At 39.5% G+C, this 24,898-nt stretch overlaps 2 protein-coding genes across 2 annotated transcripts; both read right to left on the bottom strand.

Annotated features, from left to right (window-relative positions):
* Positions 1–89: 89 nt before the first annotated feature.
* Positions 90–18,782, bottom strand: dgkaa (diacylglycerol kinase, alpha a). Its single transcript, XM_005918926.3, has 25 exons — positions 18,689–18,782; positions 17,688–17,954; positions 10,985–11,088; positions 10,555–10,631; positions 9,229–9,358; positions 8,972–9,046; positions 8,842–8,891; positions 8,678–8,752; positions 8,266–8,382; positions 6,595–6,712; positions 6,336–6,424; positions 6,102–6,221; positions 5,791–5,889; positions 5,464–5,550; positions 5,251–5,324; positions 5,083–5,157; positions 4,868–4,953; positions 4,690–4,779; positions 4,357–4,517; positions 4,201–4,265; positions 3,726–3,816; positions 3,413–3,599; positions 1,336–1,453; positions 1,098–1,158; positions 90–999 (listed from the first exon to the last, which is right to left on the bottom strand). The coding sequence occupies exons 3-25, from the start codon at positions 11,058–11,060 to the stop codon at positions 925–927; spliced, it is 2,196 nt and encodes a 731-aa protein (XP_005918988.1). The 5' UTR covers positions 11,061–11,088; positions 17,688–17,954; positions 18,689–18,782; the 3' UTR covers positions 90–924.
* A 730-nt stretch (positions 18,783–19,512) lies between these two features.
* On the bottom strand, positions 19,513–24,370 carry rnf41 (ring finger protein 41). Its single transcript, XM_005918925.3, has 7 exons — positions 24,217–24,370; positions 23,333–23,415; positions 22,115–22,224; positions 21,748–22,019; positions 21,506–21,641; positions 21,077–21,180; positions 19,513–20,989 (listed from the first exon to the last, which is right to left on the bottom strand). The coding sequence occupies exons 3-7, from the start codon at positions 22,202–22,204 to the stop codon at positions 20,635–20,637; spliced, it is 957 nt and encodes a 318-aa protein (XP_005918987.1). The 5' UTR covers positions 22,205–22,224; positions 23,333–23,415; positions 24,217–24,370; the 3' UTR covers positions 19,513–20,634.
* Positions 24,371–24,898: the final 528 nt, after the last annotated feature.

Raw genomic sequence — 24,898 nt, 5'->3', positions numbered from 1 at the left:
TGAGAGGATGACCCAGGACTAAAAAAGTTAGCAATGCCCCCTTGTGGTATGTAAAAATTATCGAATTGTAAGAAGTACAAAACAAAAACTGAAGTCCAGGTGATTTATTAAAATCTTTACACAGTCACTTATTACATCAACATCCTTCTGATATACTGGAATGATATGATTTATAAAGCATTTAAATAAAAATAAACATGTTTAAACATATCTTAACCAATAAGTTCGAATTGAACTCATCACAAATTACAAATTAAAATCAACATATCTCAGCTTTATGCCCTCACACTCATACTGATGCACACAAACACACACACGGGAACAGCAGGCAGTGAATCAACATGCAGCCTCTTTGCTATTCCCAAAAACACTTTCAAGTATCTTCAACATCACTGAAATATAGCTTTGTCTTTTCTTCTGTCTTGGTTCCAAATTCACACAAACATATTTCTGACTTTCTTTAAAACAACAACGAAACAGCAATACTACATGGTCTATGCTCAAAGTGCATGCCTGTATGTTTGTCTACCTAAGCCATAATGAAGAGAACAGCTAATAAAGGCACATGGAGCTGAATACTCTACTCTTCGCATGATATTCAGCTTGCTTTAAGTTTCTACAGAGCAGCACTTCCACTTAGCACTCACACAGCAAGTGTTGAGTATTGATAGAAAACACTGAGAAAATTTGGTCAGAGTCATTTTTGCCACAATGCAAACTTATCGTACCATAACATTTGTATTTGTATCATGCCATGCTTAGTTTATGTGTTACAGTAATGCAGAACTTTTGAAATAGTTATCCTAACTTTGACTGTCACAATGCAGTTTTTCTACAGCATACACATCCAAACTGATTTTATGTTACAAAGAAAAAGAGTCAGTTGTCTATTTACAGCAAACACTTGCATGTCGTCAGTCTGTTTCATTTGAAAAAGCCAGATGGTTTGGCTGGAGGACCCATCAACATACAGGCTTGATTCTTGTGTGTGATTTGAATCTGTAAATTAAAAAAATATATATAAAATCAGGCATTTCAGGCATGTGACTTCATTACATTAAGCAGCCACTGTGTTTCTGTGCCTGTGCAGTGTTTACCGTGCAGGGGGGTTGCATCCACGGTTCTCCATCTATCTGCATTGGTAATGCTTTCTTTGTCCTACGTGTAGAGAGGGATAAACAGAATGCATCAGGATGGTCATGTGTCATTAAAATGTAAATGTATCTTCTTATGTAAATTAACTAACGATGATCCCTAACTATGACCCACTGTTGAAGCTGAGAGCCCAGCCTTGTCATGTCTGAACATGTCCATGTGCCTTTTTTCCCCCCTCACCTGATGGTGATCTGAGACGTTTTCGCGAGCCGCACCGCGCTCTTGAGTCCAGTGTAAATCTGGCCCATCTCCATCGCTCCTTCAAGGCCGACCACCTCTAATCGCCGATCACTGAGGTCTGACAAGAAAGCAGAGGCTAATCAGTCCAGAGAAGGAAGACAAGATTGGGCCTGAGGCAGATGCCACTTCTCATATTTAATGTGCATCAGAGTGGAGATCGATAACAGCAGCGATTTGAAGCACACCAATGTATATCAATAATCATACATAATGTATAATCATCATGCACCTGCAAACAACTGCAGTTTACGTGCACAAGTTTCTCTGTGCATGCAGTGGCAGGATGGTTGGACTCAGGTCTTGGCTGACAGCATAGAGATGAATAGTTAGGAGGAAACGGATTTGAGAAGCAAACCATAACTAACCACCAGTGCAGAGAACCTCAAGAAAAAGAAAAAAAACAACATTTTTGCAGAAGCTGGTTTCTGCTTCTTAAGATTTCAGCTGAGATGTCAACAGCTTTCAGCCTGTATGTGTCATCGTTTCTGAGAAGTTGGCTAATGTTAGCATGGTGTCATTCAAGCACTGAAGAAGCACGTGGAAACTTAGCATCCCTTCTGTGAGAAATTGGGCCTACTTCAAATGAATGCTGAAATCTTCTGATAAGATGATGGAGGGACATTACAGTACAATCAAAAGAAGATAACACATAAACATTTTTTTTGCAGATAAGAATACAGATGCATTGAAATTTTGGTTTGCTATTCTGGTGGCTCGGTATCATAAAGTTCAATAACCAGATTACACAAATAGCACCAGGTACTTATTTGTATGTATGCACTAAAACCATGCATTTAAGTGTTAATATTTTGGCAAGTAAAAAAAAAGTTATACACTTAAATGGACTATCGCTTTCAAAGAGAGAAGGGGGCTGCTACAAATAAATAGGATAAATAGGGATTATCTTTAACTGTGAATTATGCAGTAAATATGTTTGTAGTAGAATCCAAGAATAAATATATGGAGATGGACAGAAGTACAGTATAGTACAGCATAGATGACCTTAAAGGGGTCAAAATCACGTACACAGGGTTATGCTGCCCTCAAGTGGCCGGAAAAATCAGTAACTCCACATTCAAAGTTAGACCAAACATCATCATATGGGTTCCAGTTTCATTGGACTGTTATTATAATTTGTGTAATTTAGAAACAGAGGAAGTTTGGTTGGAATAAATTGATTTTTATTTTTTATTACACCCTCTAGTACTGTTGCTAGAGCACTAACTAGACTAGAGCACTAACCCCCTGTCTTTTGGAGAAAATTTGGAAATTAAAATGCAAATGACTACCGTGTATTTTGGGATTGTCTGGTTATTTAAAACTATCAAAGAGAGAGATATGGTGCCCGCAACACATTCTTAATGGTGAAATTCCTCTAGGAAGTAAGTTTATATACTCTGGATATATACCAACAGAATGGATGAAGAGAGATAAGTACTTAATGAACACACTGCTGGTGGCTCGTAAAAAGACTCATAAAGGAGTTGGTGACAGATTAAACTTTGTGAAAAGTCTAATGTGTCTATGGTGAGTCGATGAGTCAGTGAACCTTACTTCTGTCCAATGACGCTGATGCTGACGTGAGTTTGAGGATAAGCTGAACTTTTCTATCAGTAAATGCTGCTGATAACATTCACATAGTGAATAAACTTCCATATGTTGAAGGAAGGAATTTAACAAAGGGAAAATGTAATCTTTAGGACACTAAAGCAAACATAATGTTAGCTTATATCCGTCTGACGTTGTTTAGTTTTCGATGTTGCTGGTTGTCAGTTGTTGCATGTCTAATTTGCTGACAAGAAATCGTTACAATATCAGAAATAAATAAACATGTTATTGCACGTTTCTGTGTATTAGAGCCGTGACTTCAGGTCAGGAGATGAGGCTTGTGGTGAGGATGAATTTAGGTAAACTTTATACTTGCTGCTAATTATAATTTCATTAATTTCATTGTGTTCTCTCAGGACCACTGCTGTTAGATCACACATCTGAATAATACAGGTCAACTGCAAAATACCTTGGGAAGTCACTTTCAGGATTTCTGGATTGACGATCACCTCCGGCTCTTCCTGCGCCGTCAGTCCCTTAGTGTCCACTTTTTTGGTCTCACCCCACAGGTTGGACCCACCATGCATGCTAGGAATGTTTAGGATAGCAACACCCTCAAGAGACACAGCACTGAGATCCAGGGGAGTACCGCAACACTGGAGACAGTACAGCACACCGCAGCGTTAGAGTGAAATATCAGTGCGCTGTCTCTGATTGCTGTTTTGTATCGAGGCTACTTATTTCAAAGTAGCAAACTGCAAACTTGTGTGCTGTGCTCTCACCTCGATTGTTAAGTTTTCGCTCAGTTTTTTGCAGGAAGCAGAGATGGTTTCTGAAGTGGCAAATTCAAAATACCACAGCTTGTTCTTCATTCTGCCGTTAGAAAAAGCGTCTCCTTTAGGTTTACGTGATACTTCACTTTCACAGAACATTTTCTCCTTTTAGTGCACGCAGCGCTTTAGAAAGAGTAGGAGTCAAGCAGCAACACTTGCTGCCACAGACATCTGCTGTCACCTCGAGCATTCGTGCCTTTTACTGCTTTAAAAAAATCAGTAATTGCAAAGGCAAACAGGAAATATAGAAGTCATGTTGCGAAGAGAAAATTTGCTGTCTTTTAGCTCTGTTGTGTTTTTAAACTGTGCATCTGTTAAGCTATGAAACACTGTTGTATTGCTATAAGCAGGAATGCATTCGCTTTGTTTACTGTTCCTGACAATGTGCCCTAGAGACACATAATATTCAAACAAATATGCAAACCTGCTGTTGAATTTCTGAGGATGTTTTTCCCTCATTGTGTGAAACCGGTGGGCAATGGAGGCATCCTGCAAACACAAAACAATATAGCAATTATACGACCTACTAAACCGAAAATAAAACACTTCCTCTTGTATTACACATTTATGAGAAACTCACAACTCCAATAGAGAAGTAGTTGTTGATTATTTCATATGGCACTGGGTCACCCTCCTCTTGATTCTCATCAGTGATAACCTGCACGCTCCAGCGATCCATCAGCACCTGGGAGCTCCCCTCAATGTCTTTAAGAATACGGTTCAGATCTTCACCATCATACCCTTAAAGATGAAGACAAGAGAACTGTAATTTTGAGAACTTGCTGAAGCCCATTTAATTAGTGCAACCACTGTCTGAAAGCACACATAGACAGTGGCGCCATAACGTGAAAATAGTGACGTGCAAGTATTATCTTATTTACATAAGGGAACACTTCATCTCTTCGTTTCTCACCTCCTCCCCAGCGAAGGCATCGAGCAAGGTCATTTCCTGTGCCAAGAGGAAGTACAGCAACAGGTGGCCGCACCAGCAGATTGCCTTTGTCTGAATACAAAAAAAAGGGAAGGAAATACAAAGCGTGTAACAATCAATTTCACATGTGATGTTGTGAAGTTTATGCCAACAATCTCACCTATTGCATCGAGAATCCACCCAACTGTGCCGTCTCCACCGCACACCAAGATCCTGTACTCCTTAAGATTTCTGAAGAAACTTAAACTGAAAGAAATGTGAAACATATTTTGGGGGAAGTTATGGAGGTTTAAGTAAGTACTCAGGATAATGTGGTAAGAAATAATCTAATATTAAAATCAATTTGAACAAAAACTCTTGTATCACTTTACTTACCCTGGTCCAGGGCCACCATTTGAAAGGTTGTATACTTGTCGTGGATTCAGTAAAAACTGAAATTTGCGCAGCACTCTGAAATAAAGAAAACATAAAGAAAACCAAGTTGCACAATGTTCATGGATTTGAAATCTCTTTTTCCAGTAAAATATTCTTTTCCGAGCTCACCTTTCTCCCTGCTTACCACCACTTTTAGGGTTGACGAACACTAGAAGAGGATGGGCGTTCAGCACAGGGCAGATCTGATGATTAATAAACAAATGTTACAGGTATTATACTAAAGGAATATAAAAAGCAAACCCCACACTAATAGCATGGTGTACATTTTCGAGCTCTTGTTATTCAGCTTTAATGAAAAGCTTTTGCTTGCATGAATAATACCTGAAGCACTTGTCCGTCAGGAGTGGTATTGAGCTCGCTGTCATCTCCTGACCCAGAGCAGCCATTTTTTACATTATTTGGTCTCTCCTTTAGGGAGAACAATAAAGACAGAGAGTAAATAAATCATTAAAAATATCATAGTGTTTCTTGGATAAAAAATATCTACACTGTGTACCTAACAAAATGCCACACAGGTGAGAATGATTTACCAATAAAAAAAACAGCCTCTGGCTGATGTTATGTTTTGCGTTGGTGTGAGAGAGGCACTGTTTGCGTACTCTCTGAGCTGTGCATTTGCTTGAGATGTGCCTGAGGATAGTTGTGTACCTTTATAACAGGATATATGGCCCATGGAGGAAGAATATGGTCTCTGAGCAGCCCACACGTACACGGTGTTGACTCTTGGTCCACACATTGATCATGACGCTGTAGAATACAAATAAAATTACTCAGAAATACAGTGCAGATTTAGAGCATACAATAAAAAAAACTGTATAGAAAGGAGGCTTCCTGGATTCAATAGATACAAATGCGCACAACAATTCCAGAATGCAACTAAATCAAATCTCCTCCTTGATTAGAAAATAATTTACTCAAATTTATTCCTCAATGAGTCATGCACTGATATGTTTGCTCACCATCGTGTGGCACCACACACAGTGTTTGCCTGTTAGGCCTTGTAAGCTCTTGATCTTCTTCTGGCATTTGTCGCACTTCCTAGAGTCACAGTTCCCACTCACCCAGTCGTGTGTTGAAACCTGAAAAGTGAGATGGATTTTAAATTGTCCATGTAAGAGCACTCAGACATAGCATGAAATCAAATTTAGACCGTGCATGTGACTGTAAAGGTTGTCATGGAGACATCAGCATACCCCTATTTCTTTCTTTGACTTCACGTATGTCCTGGCGCAAGGGGCCGGGTTCTTGTTTGCACAGCGACCGTGGACTGTGTATTTGCAGGCTGCACAAAACGACACACAAACCAGCTGTCACATAATTTGTAAATACATATAAATTACTGTGGTAAATGTCAAGGAGGCAGATGAGCATTGATTAATCCCAAAACAAAATTATGCAATTTTCAAATTAGACGCTTCCTTGCGCCCTCTTCTGGTTAGTTCTTGTACTCACAGGTGCAACACAGTCCCTGCTTCCTCAAACCCAGCAGCATGCTGTGACACACGTTGCAGTAAACAGGCTTGTTAAAATTTTTCATCCTCCACAGGTGTTGGCCGTCTTTCTGGGTCATCTATTTGTTGAAACAACAGTCAATGAAGAAGTCAGTGCAAGAAAGGGAAGAATAAAACAGTTTATGATCTTTTATTTTGTGAATATGATTTTTGAACAGAAAAATATATGTTTGCAAGAACAGAAGCTGTTCTCTCTTCCAATTCTTAGATATTAGTTCCACAACAAGGCATGATTTTCATCTTTTGCACCCATTCATTATTAAACTTAATGAGATGGCTCATTATGTAGTATGGCGGGGACTCTACATATCATCACACAACGCACAACTTCATGGACATTCAAATCAAAACTATCTATAATCTCGCTTAACAGAAGATTATAAAATTGTTTCAATCTGTTTACTGAGTGGTCAGCGTTCTTATCCAGATTAGATACTGAAACATTTTTTTTTTAATGACAGGATGTATCACCCTTTCACTTGCTGCAAGAGGATCAGTAGACAGAATTGCGAATCAGCATACAGGAACTGTGAGGGGGCTGAATTCATGCACCCTAGGCTTCAAATGTCCACTGGTGGCTAGAAATAGCTGGAGGGGAAGTCCCTGGCATTGTTGCAGAGGCCAAACACACAATCTAGTTTGTGGGTTTAGGTCGCTGCAGCTAACTGTCAAACAGACTGTGCGTAGCTCTATATTGTTGGCAACACATTAAACACCGATAACACAAAGCGGATCTCATCAAACCCCTTTAAAGTATAGGGCCAATAATAAATGGATTCATTTTAAAGGGATGAAATGAAAAACTGAATTGTCAATGGAGAGTTCTGTTTAACTCTTGTGAATACTAGCCTCAGATTAACACAACTGGTCAATGCAAGCATGTGTAACTCCTTAAGTATTTATAATAAAATAAAATATACCAGACTTGTATACAAATTGTACAGATGGTGGTGGGAAACTGTTACTCTGTTTGGGATTAAAACGTTTTAGGAAAAGGTCAGAGTGACACGTGAGAAAAGTCTCGCAAGAGAAATTCCATTAGACCCAAAGATGTTTCTGCTTGGTTTGTAGTCCCAAAAATAAAATTACAAAAGTAACAAACAAATATGCTTCAGCTCCTTGGGTTTTAAGTTTTTAAGTGCCGAAAAGCTGAGAGTCTAGCTCTGAGTGGAAGGGGAGGTGCAAGCATATGAAAATGTTTCTTTAATTACATGGATTGGCACATACCAACAAAGGGAAACCCTTTTTGTCATTTGTTTTCTTTTAATCTTAGGGTGCTTTCCTTTAATTATTTCCTTAGCTGTATATACACGGCCTTAGCGTTAAGCACTGCTATATCATTCCAGCATTCATATTGTGCAGAATAAACGGAAAACACAAAGGCATTCTGATGGTGCAGAGCATGGAAGGAATGAGATTACCACACCCTGTAACAGTGAGTTGGCAAAAAGGGCTTTAGGGAAAAGGAGGAGGAGGAGGCGAAGGACAGAGGCGAGGCATGCGAGGCCAGGAATTTACAAGAGTAGTTACCACTTTGTGAGATATCTGCTATAAAAAAGAAATATATTTGAGCTTGGACTTTGGAGCCAACACACGCTCCTTTTAAAAGCACCTTTAGACCCAGCAAGACCAGCAAGGGAACGTTGTTCATGCCTCCTTGTACCCACTCATCCAGAGAAACTGTGCCGCTGCTGTCAGCATCAATTGCTGTCATCATGTCCTTCAGAACCTGATGAAATCACATTCAGTTGTTATTATCCAATCAGCACACACGTTTCTATTACTTAAAGGGCCATGTGGTTTCTGAAACTAGTCAAGCTGGAATCTGTAAATTGTATATGCAGAGAAGCTTATCACTTTATGAACCTCTGGCAAATGAGTAACAAGAAGTGCCATATAGTGTGTACCCGACACTGTTATGGATGTCTTGTGCAAATAAATCTGTCTTCACATACATTTACTATACGTTACCTAAGTGCAGTGCATGCAGAACATTTGCATTACATTTATATTCTGGGACTTACCGGCTTGAGCTCTGACACATCCCAGTCGAGATATTCTGCAGCGTGCATCATCTGTGCAATAATCCGATCCACTTCCTGTTCAAAATGTAGCAGGCTTGTTTTAGTGTTGTGGCTGTTTTGAAGATGTTTTAAATATACTTTAAAAGATTTTCTCAACAACTTACAGAGCTGTCCAAAACTCCATTCCCATCTCTGTCATAAAGCCTGAAAGCAACTAAAGAAAGAATGGAAATGAAAGTGGAGCTGCTAGATGAGTCATTACTATTTTGGGAACAAAAGAAAACAAAAACTCACACTCCAGTTTGTCCCTGGGCTGGCCATCTTCAAGTAGAGAGAAGTAACATGAGACATCTTTAAGGAAGACTTCCTCTACAGGAGAGATTGAGGAGAGAGAGGAGGCTGTGAATTCTCTAGTTACCATATGTATACAAACAGTACGATGCAGGGATGTGGTGATAACTGCACGCATGCCAAATCGGCCATGAGGCGAAAAGGGTCGGCTGAAAAGGCGGTAAGCTGTTTGTATGCACGGTGCGTATGTATAATCTCACTGGTACTGTCTTCTTGGCCGGGTTCAGAGTTTTGAAAGGAGCGGAACAGTCTCTGGCAGAGATCCACAGGGAAGTCCTCCACTTCTAAATATGTCTTGAGAAACAGACGAAAGCCTTCTTCATTGATGCACTGGGAAAAAAACATGAATGGGAGAAGCATGTTCTGTTTACAGCGGTCTAGTGAAGCGCGAAATGAATGGGTTGAAGCTTATTTGTATATAATATGCTTGTTACTTCTGAAAATAAAAAAAGATAATACTATGAACAACTGTGTGAAAAACGTATATTTTACAAGTGTCGCTTTATCAGCTGTTCTAAGCTCAAATAGGGATTGGCAAGATCTCAAAAGCCTCAAAAGCTTCTCAAATAGATTTAATCAATAATTTAAAAATGTACCAAAACAAAGTGTCTACAGGGTGTCATGTGACAATGACATAAAACAAAAAAATAAGCTCCTGCTTGAAGATTTCAGTCCATCTGTCTGGCATGGCATCTGTGTTTCTCACATGATATTATGCTGCAGGGCTAACAAGCTGTAGTCCCCTGATAATGGTGAACTACAAACCCATTTCTTGTTGCTTATGCATTTCCCTACTTTTTACCCTGCAGAGCCACCCAAGTAATAAATAACATGAATGCAAGGCAGCCGGATCACACAAAGAAAAAAAAACAAGGGAGAGAGACTAACGGAGCTGCACCACCAAAACACAACAACATTTCCAACAAATCATTTAAATGTAGTCTTGTAGCCGTATTTGTATTTTGACAGCAATTAACTTGTAACTTTATGGACGCAACTGTGTTCTCTCCCATTATGAAAAACAACATTTCATTCTTCTAATTAAACTCAAAGTGGCAAATAAACTTTCACTGCTGTAATAAATACTTAAGAAATTATTGTATTTGCTGTCTTCACAAATTACTAGTCAGCATCAGCCATTGATTTGAGCAGTCTTTTTTTTGCTGTTCAATCACATCTGAGCTTACACTGCATGAGGGAAGCCAGCACACTGTTAAACAAGGCCTTGCTGCGTGGGCAAATCTAAGGAGGTAATTTACATTTGCAGTCTCGCTTGGATACGCTGACGATATTTCTCATGGACAGCTTAGTCAGCCTGATCGATACTGCAGGTTGAAATCTAATTCATCAGCGAAGGATAATTAATAACTGCCCAATACACGTAAATCTTATTCTCATTTTACAGCGAACAGCTACTCTCAGACCTATTATTCTGTTGAGCTATGAAGCTTTTAGATGGCATCTCTGTGAATTAGTTTTGGAGGGATGGATTTGACTGTGAACAGCAGGACACTCTGTCCCCTCACCTCTCCATGCCTGTGCCGGGCCAGACTGCCATCTGCATAGAATTCCCTCAGCACATCTTTCACCTTCAAGTTGTTGTCTGGAAGCAAAGACACGCAGGTCACACAGGGATACGCACGCATACTTCGTCCATTCGACTTTGTGTGCAAACGTTTTTAATCCACACTTCTAAATGTCATCTGTGTATATGATTACACCATAAATATAGATTTATCTGGAGTACAACAATATATATATATATATATATATATATATATATATATGCATGCTCAATTTGCAGAAAAAGAGAATGTGGTAGACTGCTACCTCCTCTAGATATGAGAAACCATGAGCGAGTGTAAATGAGTGTGTGTGGGTGGAAGTGGAAGTGGGGGGGGGGGGGGGTGTTAAGCGCTGAGAAAGCTGCCTGCCTGCCCGCCTGTCTGTACTCACATTCAATGTACTGTTGTAGCTGGATAAAGTCGACAGGGTTCAGTTCCTTCACCTCTGGGTTTGTGGGGGAGGACATGGTGCCTGCTTCTGCACAAACTGCCTGCCTGTGAACAAGCAGGCAGCGAGAGAAACAGTGAGATGTAGACGGAGAGAAAGGAGAAGGTGGGTGCACGCTAGCCTGCCTCTTTGTAAAACATAAAAGCGTGGCTGCAAGCAAAAGATAGCATCTCTCATCTCGCTCTGTAAAAATCCATGATTATAGACAGGGAGAATCGCTCTTAACATCCAAACTTTCTTTGAAGCAGAAGCAAGAGTACACAGAACTGTGCACACATTAAAATGTCTTTAAGCAGAAAACAACTACAACAGGGCGTTTTTAAATCAGAACGCAATATTGTCACTGTGCTCCAGGTGCATACGCCCACAGTTTTTCCTCAACATGATAACATTTTTCCTCGTATGATGCACTAAAATGCAACTTCACTGCCAAACACAGCAAACTTTAAGCACTTGTGCTTTTACGCTGTTTGTTTTAGATCTCACACCATCAGAGTATGCGACTAGCCAATGGAAACTGGGCCGAAAGGCTTTCAAAAATAATTTGAGGCTAAATTTTCCCATGATGCCTTGTGTCTAGGGATTTTTTGCACCCAAAGTCTTTTTCCATGTACTCACTGGCCCACATTAGTTTTGCAAAGTACCAGCTACAGGGAGTATTTTGGTTTCATTTAGGACAAGAAGATGCACTGGTGTGTTAAAATGCACAGATAAACAATAAAACCTTGTGGAGAGGTTGCAAAAACCAAACTGGCTCGTCAAGGGGCCTCCCCGTTAAACAAAAGGAAGAGACTTGAATGTCACAGAAGGCTGAAAGAGAGCGTGAATTTGAATCTGACACAGAAAAAGAGCTTGTAAGTTCAATAAAAACTGGCCCGGCAAGTTGTTCAGAAGCAAGGAAGCGTGAAGTGCAGATGAAGATTTGGTATGTTTCTTTTAACGACTCCACATGATGGGGGATGAATTCTATAATGACAGGAAAGCATACAGCTCATAACTAATTAAAGAAAGAGGAGAAACTGGTTAATGGAAGGGAGCAAAGTGGCATCCTGACATCCTGTTTAATGTTGTTTTAGATGTGTGTGGATAAAAACGGTTCCTAAGGAAATGCACGGATAAAATCAATAGCAAATTTCTAGTATACCTAACATACTCGTGATCAATGTTCTACAATTAGGTGAGCCAGGAAATCTCTCCATCACGTCTGGCACCAAGAAATAGCACACGTGCTTTTCTGATTTACTATCCATTTCTTTAATGTTAAGGCAAAAAACGTGCCATTTTTCTCCCATCTAGAAATGAAATATTGAATTAATAATCAAACAGAACCCTTGCTGTATTAAATAAATGAGAGGATACGTAGGTACAGTGTTAAATATTGCTGTAAAACTGACAAGACTCAGGCTGTTCAAAGATTTTATGGCTCCTCTGAACTTGTCACGAATTCTTTCTTTTACACATTTTCTCATCTATTATTATCCTGTCATCCTTTTGCTAAATTTACTTGGCTTTTCTCAAAAGGATTACACCAGCACTGGTTTAACCCGTGAATACTCCACATGACAGAATATTTTGTATTTGTCATTCTGTGCTATAAATCACAGCGAGCTACATTAGGTTTTGTCTGAATTATATTACCATGATGAGGCAATGCAGGGAAGACTTTTTATAAATCGATCCGTTCTTCTTCCGCATTCTTGTGCAGCGGTAATGGGTACTTAAAACCATTAAATACCGTTTATATAACACTCTCTAAGAGTACAAGCACACTATGTGAAAGTTTGAATCGTCTCCTAATTGATTTTATTACTGTTTAGAAATGGAAACTGGAATGCAAAATAAGACTTCGAAGGCAAACAACAACAAAATAGATTCAGGTTTGAAAAACTGAGAACAATAATCTGATTATGAACAAACTTTAAAGCACCCACTAGAAATGATTGTGATTTCATGCTTAAAAATGTGCTCATTAATAAAATTATTACAAGAAAAATCATTTTTGTTTGTTTCTTATTAAAGACGAGTTTCATGCACACGCTGCAAATCCAGTCTTATGAATAACAGAATAAAAAAAATTCATGGTGGTGTTCCGTCCGGGCTGACGAACTGTAAATGTGCCGTTCACACAGCTGTCTACAGGTGTTTTCACACATCTATGTGCAGTCTGTTTAGGCATTAGTGAAGGCTGCCTGCACCAAACAGGAAAATCAGAGTACTTAAAGAACGTCCTGAGAAAATGAAATGAAATAATCTGAAATAACACCCACTCCCTTTGAATCCATTTGCTCTCTCTTTGGGCTCCGAAAGGTTCAGGCTGTCCTCACTTAATTCCCTCAAAAGGTCAGAGCCGTTGCCTAGCACTTTGTTTATGCAGCCGATCAGGTGGGCCAGGTTTTTATCGACAGCAAAGTGACACATGAAGGAATCATGAGAAGCCATCTGCTACTGATCACCAGATTACAGCCTGAACCTCTTTATTCTATAAATGTTCTCCTGTCTCCATCTCTTTAAAAACTGCCCCAGAAATAAACTAAAAACAAGCTTACGAGTGAGTTTTTATTTGCAGATAAAAAGACACCTCATTTTCGATACGTTCTAGGTGTTTTTTGTTCATGATGTCATGAACAGCGTCATGCCTATTTTCTCTCCTTCCCAGAGCATCATGGTCATCATCATCACCATCATCATCATTATTGTCTGGTTCCACTAGATCTTGAGCCTATCTGAGTAATCTGATTCCACACTTCCTGATTAGATAATGATTTGCATGCACGATGCAGAGTGGGAAATCGGGACCAGTCAGGACAGGAAGAAGCATTCTATGTTCTCAGAGGACGGATGAAGAGTGTAATGCACACGAGCCAGTTGTTTACACTCAAAAGCATGGGATGGATTTCTTTGAAAAATTATCGCCTTGACTAAATGAGCTTACTAAAGTGGGCATACATATTTCAGGAGGTTTCACAAATGCCTGAAGCTCGGTAAGACCGAATACAGACCATGTGACTAAGTCAGGTCAATAAGGTCCCACTGATAACATTAAATGGCAGATACCTTATGAAGGAACTGTTTGTGTTCCTTTATATAAAGTTTATGTGGTAGAGTCTTGGCTATGTAAATTCATATTTGGCCTAAAAAGAGTACAGTTCTTCTACGTGATTTACTTTGATTTGCTCGACAGACAGACAGTTTGAGGTATAACTGTTTAAACAAAATGTTGCTCCATATAATCAGTACAGAATAAATGATGCAACCTATTCTGAGCAGCCGTGCACAGAAGCTACTGGCGCAGTAGTGGTTCTTCAAATAGCACTGAAGAACAATTTAAATGTTAAAGTGGTTAGCAACAACTCGTGGCAGAAACATCGACTTCCCAAATAAACTTCTGAAAAAAACCACCTGTCTCAGGCCTGACAGCGGCTTTAACTTCTGACCACTTGCCCAAAAGAAAAAACACCAAAGCAACTGCTTTCACCACACGGACAAAAAAAAACCCCAACAACAACAAAAAAAACTACAAAAATAAAACTGGAGGATTAAAGCGACAGTTCCATTTACATTTTCCTTAACATATGGCAAGGGTTTAATTATGAGCTCTTAAAGTCTTCATTTAAAACTGTCAACGACCCTAAAACCACCATGTTTACAACAGGCACTTGAAGGTATACTTGGGGATGACCTTTTTCCACGCAGGCTAATGTTTGTGCAAGCTGTCATAACGCCTACGCCTTGTGTCAAGGAAATCTGCTGTTTTGCAACACTTGCAGGGTGTAAGTCACTGACTCCGTCATTCTGCGGTTGGAAAACACTGCGTAGGTTCTTTGAAGAAAGAGAAGTCAACATACAATGTTGGCCATTTGTTTTTCTCTCGAATCTACAACGAGTCTGCTCATTGAACCGTGTGCCGAATGCATCGGGTTAACACAAGTGGAAGGACAGACATGTTTGGTTGCTATGGAAAGTGTTTCCCTACATCAGCTGCTCTCTGTCAAAGTGCTGCCATGGGTGACTAACAGGTAGGAGGATCCAGATCCATTAGAGGGAAGGGGAGCCCAGTCATAACTGTGAGTCTTCCCCCTTCATCGGTGCCTCCTCCCACACCACAGGTCTTGGTTGGCCTTCAAAACTAAAGGACACGCTCCAAATTGCGTTCTACATGCAGATGCTACTGTGACTCATTGCATGAAGAGGGAAACACTCCCCTAACTATAAATGGACTGTTTGCTTAAGGGGTCAGTTTGCAGGTTAAGCCTGAAGTTACAAACCACTAACTGGTGGTGGTGGAAAAATGGTACTTCTGCACATTTATGTAGTGCTTCTACTTCTGTTTTGTTTTGTTTTTTGGGTTGTTTTTTTTTTGGGGGGGGGGGGGGGGGGTGTCATCTTCAGTAAAACTTCATTATAACTTTCATCGATCAGGATAGATAGATAGATAGATAGATAGATAGATAGATAGATAGATAGATAGATAGATAGATAGATAGAGCACACAAAGCTGGGCCGAAACGATTCCACAGTCAGAATTGAGCATGCTCTGTTAAACAGGGCTTTCCCTTGTCTACCACTGTTTGGTGATATTTGAAGAATGCAAACTGCAGGCTCCAGTTAGGAGGAATACTGGATAATGTGAACATAATAAACATGGCTTGTAAATCAAGACAAAAAAAGACTGAACAAAAAAACAACAAAAGCTATTCACTACAGCATGAATCACACATTTCTTGGAAATGTAGGCAGGGCTTTACATGCTCACAAGCTTCAAAGTGAAAGCAGCCCATCACTCTGAGTTCAGACTTGAATGTGACTTATATAAGAGCTGTGTGTGCGTGTTTGTGTGTGTGGAGGCAGCCCCGTAGAACACCATACTGCCTTCAGAAAAAAAACCCTCAAACCTGCCCAGACTAGTGAGAGTGCATGCTGTCATATAAGGGCCACATTGCTTTTATGGTGTGACTGTTTGCACTTATCAGGGAGTCTCGTCTGGTTCACCCACAGATCTCTCCACAACTAAAAATGAAACAAATGTTACATTTCTTTTAAAATGATCTCAAGTGCTGTTCAGCGGTATTTTCCACTATCATACCAGTAATTTAGTCTTTTCCATCCGAAAGAGCTATAATATACAGATTCGGGATTTCCTGCATTGAACATTTTTAAATGGTTCAGTCAGAGCCAGAAAAACCAGTTTTGTTGATTGAGGCTTTATTAATTCTTGCATAATACATATTTCTATTTCAAAATGGTCAGCACTAATGTGGAAATAACTGGACTTCTGTCAAATAAGATACCTAATCTTTGCTTTTAACTTATGTGATCTGATCATGCTTACTTGTGTAGTTACCGCCAACTAAAGACCAATTATGAACTGGGAAAAAAACCTGTACTTTGAGGAATTTTCTTCACTGGAAAGGATCAGCATTACAAGTCGCAGCATGCTACCATAGTGTGTTACTGAAAATTACTGATGTAGGACACTTCATGCCATATTCACAGGTAGTAGCTCATTCATTTTAGGCTGGTTTGCTAATATAATAAAGGAAGGGAAGCTCATCCTTTCTCATATCCTGCAAAACTATAACTGGAACATTAAAAATGTGCAAGTTAAACCGAAAGTCACAGAATGGGCTGAATTCTACTTAATTTACATCCTCTAGCCTGTGATGCAAACGTGAACAATGGCACAATTGACCTGACTACACTATTGATTGTCTGTTCCTAAAAACCCTCTTGCAGCCACAAACAAATGAGCACCTCGGAGCCTATTCAGCGTTAAAAATAACCTGCTCACAAGATGACAAAGGAAAAACTGCTCTGTAAATTAAATCACTTGGATGTAAAGTGCTTGCAAAACTGGAGAGTTTTGGACAAAAAGAGTGGTGATGGGGGACACAAACCTGATATCTAGACTGTCCTGTATGCTTTCTTTTTCCACTTAACATGGGGACTCGTGTTTTGCAGACATATGCCAGTGAAAGGAGAGGTTTGAGTAAACAATGCAATAGTGCTATTCACCAACGTGCCCCATCACCTATTTCACACCAGGAAGGATTTTGCCTTCCCAGTAGTGACGAAAACTCATACAAAAGCCCTTATGGGGTGTACTTATTGTTTTTTCCCACTGGTGTAGCACCATACCCTGCAACACCTGTAATCTCAGATGGGGGTTACTCAGATAAAGTCCTATCAGGCAGTGTAATCACCCAATAACCTGTTTGTCGAGTATGCTGCTGACATGCTTGGACAAACAGAAAACAGTAAGTGTTTTACATGAAGTATCTTCAGGTGTTCAGCAGCCTACATGCTTACCATTTCCTACTCTGACACATGAAATAGGCTGACAAAGGTACCAAACTTATTGGCAAAGGGAACTGAAATTTTGCACGTTTGTGGGGATTTTTAAAAGGCTGATCTGCTGAGTGAATTACTCTGTTATTAGCAGCAAAAAAGCACCAAGCTGAAATTCATCGATATCCTCATGAATCTGCTCGGATCTTTTCATTCAATTCTTAATAGCAGCGCAAAACCAAGACGAAATTTTACCCTCTCTTATTTGACTGGGGCTCATCTGCAGCCGAAAGACGTATAGAGGTTTGCTAAAACTTCGATCAATGCGAACGGTGCAAGGTTTTGTTTTTTTGTCATTTACCTTTCCGCCGCCACTGTGTTGGTTGCCTTTACACAGTCCGTCTCGACGCTGTGCAGAAGAAAAAATCAAAACCAAAATCCTGCTCTCAGACGCGAAGCAAAGTGGTCGTTAACTTTAAACGGAGGCGGCGAGGTCTGCCGAGTGGAAGCGGTGAACTACTGCGCAGAGCAGCGACTGAGGATCCCTCCGGCGAAGCACCGCCTCAGCTGATCTGCGCCCTCCTTTGCTAGCCAATACACACCCGTTATTCCGGTCCCGTGCGTCCATCTGCAAAGTTAGAAAGTAATGCTTCGTTTAAATTATGCGGCTGTAAAAGCGCAGTTATCACTCTGCATCTTTCAGGAAGTATACGCTAAAAGCTGCACCGTAATGCTTTCAACAGTTTTATCATTTGCAGCGCTGTTGTTGTTTTTGGTGTTGCTGTCCATCGTGAGCCTTTTTAAAGTGATGAAGCTGACGTCACATGTTAAGGCGCAGAACAAAAAAGCCACCGTGGTTACAATAAAACAATATCACCGTCTAACCCCTTCAAATTGATTGTAACAACATTAACAAAAAATAGATAAATAAATACTAAACTTATGGCTACTTAGACTACAGACCTCGAGCCACCTTGGTGTTGATAGAATTTGTTTATAGATAGTGACCAATAACGATAAATATTAATTGTATTTACGTGGTTATAAGCCTTATAGAGGCTACGCTGCTATCTGATGTATGCTTTTAATCAAATAGTGAGTAAACAGTGAAATACTGTAAATACTGCGGCTATGAACTCATATCTTTAACAAACAGCAAACAGTGCGTATTGATATCGAACGTGAACAAATCCGGGACTATACTATTGCTGGCGAGTTTTACGTTAACTTCATCCAATTAGAAACGAGTATTTTGTTATTAAATAATAAAAGTTTTTTTGTTTTTTGTTCCCTTTTACTTCATTACATTTGTACACCACTAACAACGGATACGTTACAGATAAAATGAAAAATTGAACTTACCATGCAAGATGTCTGTTATGGGTGAACGCCGTACAGCTTCTGGTGTTATCGCACATGAATGAGTTGCTCACGCAGTAGCCCATTAATATAACGGAGAAATTCAAACAGTTGCACTGCCTGTTTATTTCCTAACAAACACATATATAGCTGCAGTATAATGCAGCCACACTTTAAATTTTCTTAGATGAGGTGAATGCTTCCTCTGCGTCTCCATTAAACCAAGTTCTGTTTATTTAAATTATGCTTCTTGTGGAAAGGCTTAAGTACTTTATTATACATTTACACATATTCTGAGGTGTATTGTAATATTCTGGCCAGTGCGGTACTGCAGCATACCAGTCCTCAACCAACCACATGACATAATTATATGTGTGGACTTTAACAAGAACCACAATATTTGGTAAAGCACATGATTTCACATTCCACTGAGCACAATGGTGAGGGATTAAGCTGCACAATGAGGACGAGGCTGGCAGGAGAGGATAACAGACATGGAAAACATGTGGGTGTCTGGGTTAGAAAAGGAGAGTGAGTCAGGTCAGAGTAGTCAGACTTTTCCCCGTCTTTAGTTTTGTGGTTAAACTTTCCTCTTTTTTCGTAAACTGGGACGGCACCACCTCACACTCCATATCGTGACTTCTTACAGGCTGCAGCAGTTTTCTCTGGACTTAAATCTTTATATAAAGCAGTCAGCTGAAGTGAATTATGAAGTGTACTTCCCAGCAGATCTCTGATGACATGTTGTGGTAAAATAAGGAACTGCATTTTTTCCTAATTAGGAAGCCAAATAAAAACTCAGGCTTTTCCAATGACAAAAATCCACCCAGATTTTACATTTTATTACCTTGTCTGTACAACATGGTACATAACAGACACATAACAAAAACAATAACAAGGAAAATAGTAAAGGGAATTATCCACTTGTGTGGGTTTCTATAACAACAGCTTTTTTTGCTCGTCTTACTACAGCAATGAGTGACTAATGGCGAAGCATTTCTCCTCTTGAAAGCCTTAAAAGTGACTTTACAAATACTGGTACAATCTCCAAGCTGTGTCTGGTTTTAGTGGCATTTCAGCGACAATGTTAGCCAACTGTGAATAATGAAAAGATGTCCATGATGTAAATGTCTATATTTAAATCAGAAATGAGCCACAACACTTTTTCAAAGCTCATTATACATAGTCATATCCCAAACTTTAAAACTTTCACTAGACCCAACATACAGACTATATGTACAACTGAGGCAACAAACAGATAGAACACAAAATCAATTTCTTTCTGCAGTGAACTTCAAATGCACCGATAAAGGCAGAGCTCCAAATGTCACATGATAACATCTTCAAGCATAATTGTGTGAAAGGCAACACAATAAATAAAACAAATGGCACGGAAGGTCTGAACAATCTAAACTGAGAAGCACAATGTCTCTGGGAATATTCACAGGAAACTAAATACTAAAGCAAGCACGTCCCTGTAGACAGTAAGAGAAGCTGACTAAAGAGAACTGAGATTAACAAAAACAGAAAATCACAATCTAATTACAGTGAGGAGTATAACATTTATAATTCAATATAGTATTTCTATTTACAAGCATTTATACAACAGAGCACATTAAACTGGGGTTTGGGCTTATTACTCTATCAGGACATGGAGCAGAACAATCAGATCATATAATGCACTAAATATAAACCTTGTAAACATCACATCTCACCTTTTATCTTAGATATCAGTCAGTTTAAGTTTATATTTGCCAGGTTCAATAAGCATTTGTCCTTACTTTAAGGCATAGGTATCAAGCTTAGGAGTAAGCCTAAGAGTTTACTTTAAATAAGCCAGATTTATTCAAAAGGTTTCACTCCAAAGAGAGAAATCATACTCATCACAGCAAACCCCCAAAGCAAAAACGTCCCTATTCGTCACTGGATCAGTTCAGCTAGCTGCACAGTTATAAGATCTCCTCGACTCCGTGCGCAAAGATCATAACCAGGCCGGGTTCCAGGATCATATCCTCCCCCATATGCTGATTCTCACAGGCCATCACCACCACTGCCTGCTTGCCAGGGATACGCTTGGCAACGTAGTTCTCATAGTAGCGCCTGTTCATCTGCCGCGTCTCGAGAGTGGCCAGTCCCTGCGGCCAATTACGCTCGTGGGCGTTTTCGATCAGGTCGTTTACAATCGAGAGAGGACAGCCGCTGTCTATGAGGGATCGCTTGATGACTGCTTGGAGGACAGCATCAGGAGTGGAGATCATGCCACCCCAGCGTGTCACTCTAGCAGGCTGCATGGAGTTTACCCACCTGAAGATTTAAAAAAAGAAAAAGAAAATTAGGAACTGAATTTATTTCAGATCAAATATTGGGAGAGGAAAGGAAAGCTTCACTTACTCAAGTATCTCATTGTACTCGATGCTCTCCTCAAGGTTTTGCAAGTTTGGGTTTGCACTGCGAATTGCTCTCATGTAGGCTTTTAGCAGCTGAATGTCTCGTTTCTGGAAATGAAAAGCAATACAGTGAATGAAAAACCTCTCAAAACTGCCTCAAGTACAAAATCTGTAACTGTCCATTTAAAAAACCCAAATAGATTCACATCCACACCAAAAAAAAAAAAAGTGCAATAAGAATGAGGAGACCATTGTTATTGCACGTCCATCAAACACATATAATAGGCATGCATCTGTGTCTTATACCACAAAGACATGGCACTCGAATTATTTCTGCCAAATATCATACAGACAGACAACTGTTAATATTTTATCAAGACTAGACTGAATATTTTGTCAAAAATATACTATTGTGTTGGCAAAATACTCTTACTTGTTCCCCCAGCTGGTGTTTATGTTCGGCTACAGTTTTTTCCAGCTCTGAAATTTTAGTTTGCTGCTGCTGGACAACGCTCCGCAAGTGTTTAATACAGTTATGATTGGGCAGCTCATCTTTGGGCATTTCAAGCCTGCAAGAGTGAGAAAAACAATATTAAGAAAGAAAAGAAAATTTAATACTATAAAATACAAAGGAGGCTTGTAAGGCTTTGGATTTATTCTATGGAATCCACTTACCCACATCCCTCCTCACAGTTGACAGGCCTTTTGGGGTTGTGCTCACAGTCCTTGAGATGTGACTGCAGCTGGTCCAACCGCAGTGTGGCTGTGCAGCCAAAGCTCGCATTATCACAGCTGATCTGAAGTTTGGACAACATGTTGCGCATAATGCGGGGCACAGGACGGAGGTGAGCCAGCGTCACTACTGTGCGGTCAACAGGACAAATCTGCTGCTGGGCAAACCACTGCGTTATACAGGCATTGCAGAAAGCATGCTCACAGTGTGGAGCCTGAGGTGGAAAAATGCATATGCATATAAGACAAATGTAATGTCAGAAATACAGATAGAATTAAAAGGTGGGGGGTATTTTGATCAAAGACTTGCCTGCACTGGTTCTTCTAACACTCCACTACATATTGGACACAACAGGTCTTCATCCACCTCCCCTTGAAACCTCGTAACGTCGTACCCCATGGTACATTACCCACAACCTCCTGAACAACACACAAAAAGGTTTTTAGCCATATTAACTTCTTAGAGACACAACTGTAGACAGATGATACTAATCTGTACAAAGACTTTAAGTATTTTTAATTCTTATGCAACAGAGAGGCTCTGACTAATCCTAAATTTATTTGGGTGCATGATAATGACCCCAAAGTGATTAAAAAAAACACTTTTAGTGACAAGAAAAACACCAGATGGTACTCAACTAGCCTTGAGGGGTGTACCACAAAGCGAGACTAATAGGTCAGCAGCGTATGTCAAGCTTAAAAGTCAAGAGTTTTCAGTGTCACAAAGGTGGTCACCATGGTAACTCATGTTAAACTCTTAGCCTGGTCCAGAGCAGGTGTGTTCAGAGTTCTGGTTTACAATTGTGAGCAACTGCCACAATTTAATTGGTACTCTTAAAGACAGCATGATCCAAGTGTGCTACAGATTCTCTGCTGAAGGAAACCATTTTATATATAGCACCAGCTGAACAACACTAATAAAAATAAATGAAGCCATTACAGTGCATACTGTGGACCACATGTCATATAAATGTACATGCATTCAGTTGTCATAATTCGTAGTAGACTGCTGAAAATACAGCAGATTAGAAATTAATCAGTCAATTTGCTGTATATCAGTCACAGAGTATATTTAACCAATAAAATCAATTTAGCTTTGATCTGTTGACAATGTCTAGCAGCAACAATTGCCATTTGAGGTTATATTTTTGTATGTTCTTCATAGATCTCTATCACACAATCTGGCAATTTTATGCTAAGAAGCAGTCATGTGCATCAAATTCCCTTTTTTTATGCAAGTGTGAGAATCAATAAAAATCTTTATTATGTTTGAATAAAGTTTTAGGTTTGGTAAAGCCAGCTAATGCAAAAAAACAAAAACAAAAAAAACCCTGGATACGTTGAACCTGCTTCATAATACAACTGTGCTCAACACCATCAGCTCAGTCTGAGTTTACATAAAGAATCAAAAGCAGATCAGATTCAAAGAACAAGGGCAAGTTTACCAAGACATGTTGACAAATTACTTGCCAAGCAAAGCCAAATAATCTGCCTAAATCCTTCACACGTTCAAATATTTTAAGCCTACCTCACGCACAAAAGGCCTCAAATGTTTCCATTCAGGTCCTGATGTTTTGCTGATACGTCACATCTGGTAAAATGGCCTCCTTGCTAAAAGAGTTTAAAAAAAAGAAAAAGAAAAATTATAATATTCATAGTGATTGTTAGATTCATTACAGTTCTTGCATGGGACAAAATCCAAGATCGACGCAATTTATCTGGAGATATATTAAAAAAGACGTGAGCTCAGTCGTTTTCAAATTTTCTTGCAATAATCTATATTCTTTACCTAACAGCATCTCACACCTGTTTTATCCTTATGAACATCGTTTTCTGCTTTAACCAAAAAAATGTTTTAAAGGAACAATGACTCAAGACATTGAGCACACAGCCCTGTATCGATGCCCTTGACCTAACGTTGTGTAAATTAAACCCTACTATCACCTATGGCACCTAATGAGAACATCCTGTCATTCCAGCTGACTGGCTGATGACCCAATTTGACTGAAAGCGGCACATGTAGGCGATTTACAGACCCCCCCATTTCTCCAGTTGCTCTCAACATGCCCTGCAAACATTAGCATCGCTAACGTTAGCTATATGGAAGATATTTCGTTGACAACTCTGTACTTTGCTCCAGTTATTTGGGGTTTATAATTAAAGCAACTGGGGTCAGCACACAAAAAGCACCACAATGCTTGGATATAAGAACCCCTCTCTAGTCACGAATTATATGTAGCTATCGCTATTCCACTAACCATCCCTTTTAGCAAATACGGTACCGTTGGTTTTCCCTGGATATTAGCATCAAGCTAACCAGACAGAGCTCAGTCTAGGCGTATTACACAGAGAAATGTCCGCTTACAATTGCACACGCTAGAAGAAAATACCATAACTAACAGATATACTTACCTACGCGTGTATTAAACCAGTTCTTTATGACGAATTCTGTGTGTTGTTGTTTTTTTCAGACGTCCCAGTGTAGCTAGAAGCTTGATAGCCACGTCCTGTGCTACATCCTACACTTCAGCGTCGTTGAGACGCAAGCGAGCGGCGACGTCATGACGTACCGCTACAACGTTCGTTTGATTGGTCCTTTAACTTTTTTTTCTCTCTATCCATCTTTCTATCTTCATTCATCTACAGACCACATTATAATACACGTTTTCTCAAATCTGACTAGAACTACCAGTTAATTTTTTCCGTGATGGTTTCATTTGTAAAGACAAATATGGCACAAATACATACAGTAATCTGAAACAGACTTGAGCCACCTCTCATTTCTTTATAATTTGCTTCCAGGAAGCAAAATCTTGTATTTTGATCTTCTTGTATTTTTAAAGTTCCCTTCAACAATACGTCTTTAGGTTTCCTGGATGATTTTTCAAAGATTTTCTTGGGACATTGGTTGCTTTTTTCATTCATTTTCAGTCTATCCCTATTACCTACCATATTCAGATAAAAACATTTTTGTCTCTGAAACTACTTACAGCATTGCCTGAACTCTATTAGACAAGCTTTTTGGTACTTGAATGAATCATTCAAGCATTAAATTTAATTTAATTTGTCTGATTTTAGATTGCATCTTTAGGTA

The sequence above is a fragment of the Haplochromis burtoni genome, unplaced genomic scaffold (genome assembly GCF_018398535.1).
Source record: "Haplochromis burtoni strain Fernald_Lab_line unplaced genomic scaffold, NCSU_Asbu1 Contig_31, whole genome shotgun sequence".
In the NCBI taxonomy this organism is placed as follows: domain Eukaryota; kingdom Metazoa; phylum Chordata; class Actinopteri; order Cichliformes; family Cichlidae; genus Haplochromis; species Haplochromis burtoni.
The sequence above is the reverse complement of the archived record's forward strand: the minus strand, read 5'-3'. Positions and strand labels throughout refer to the sequence as shown.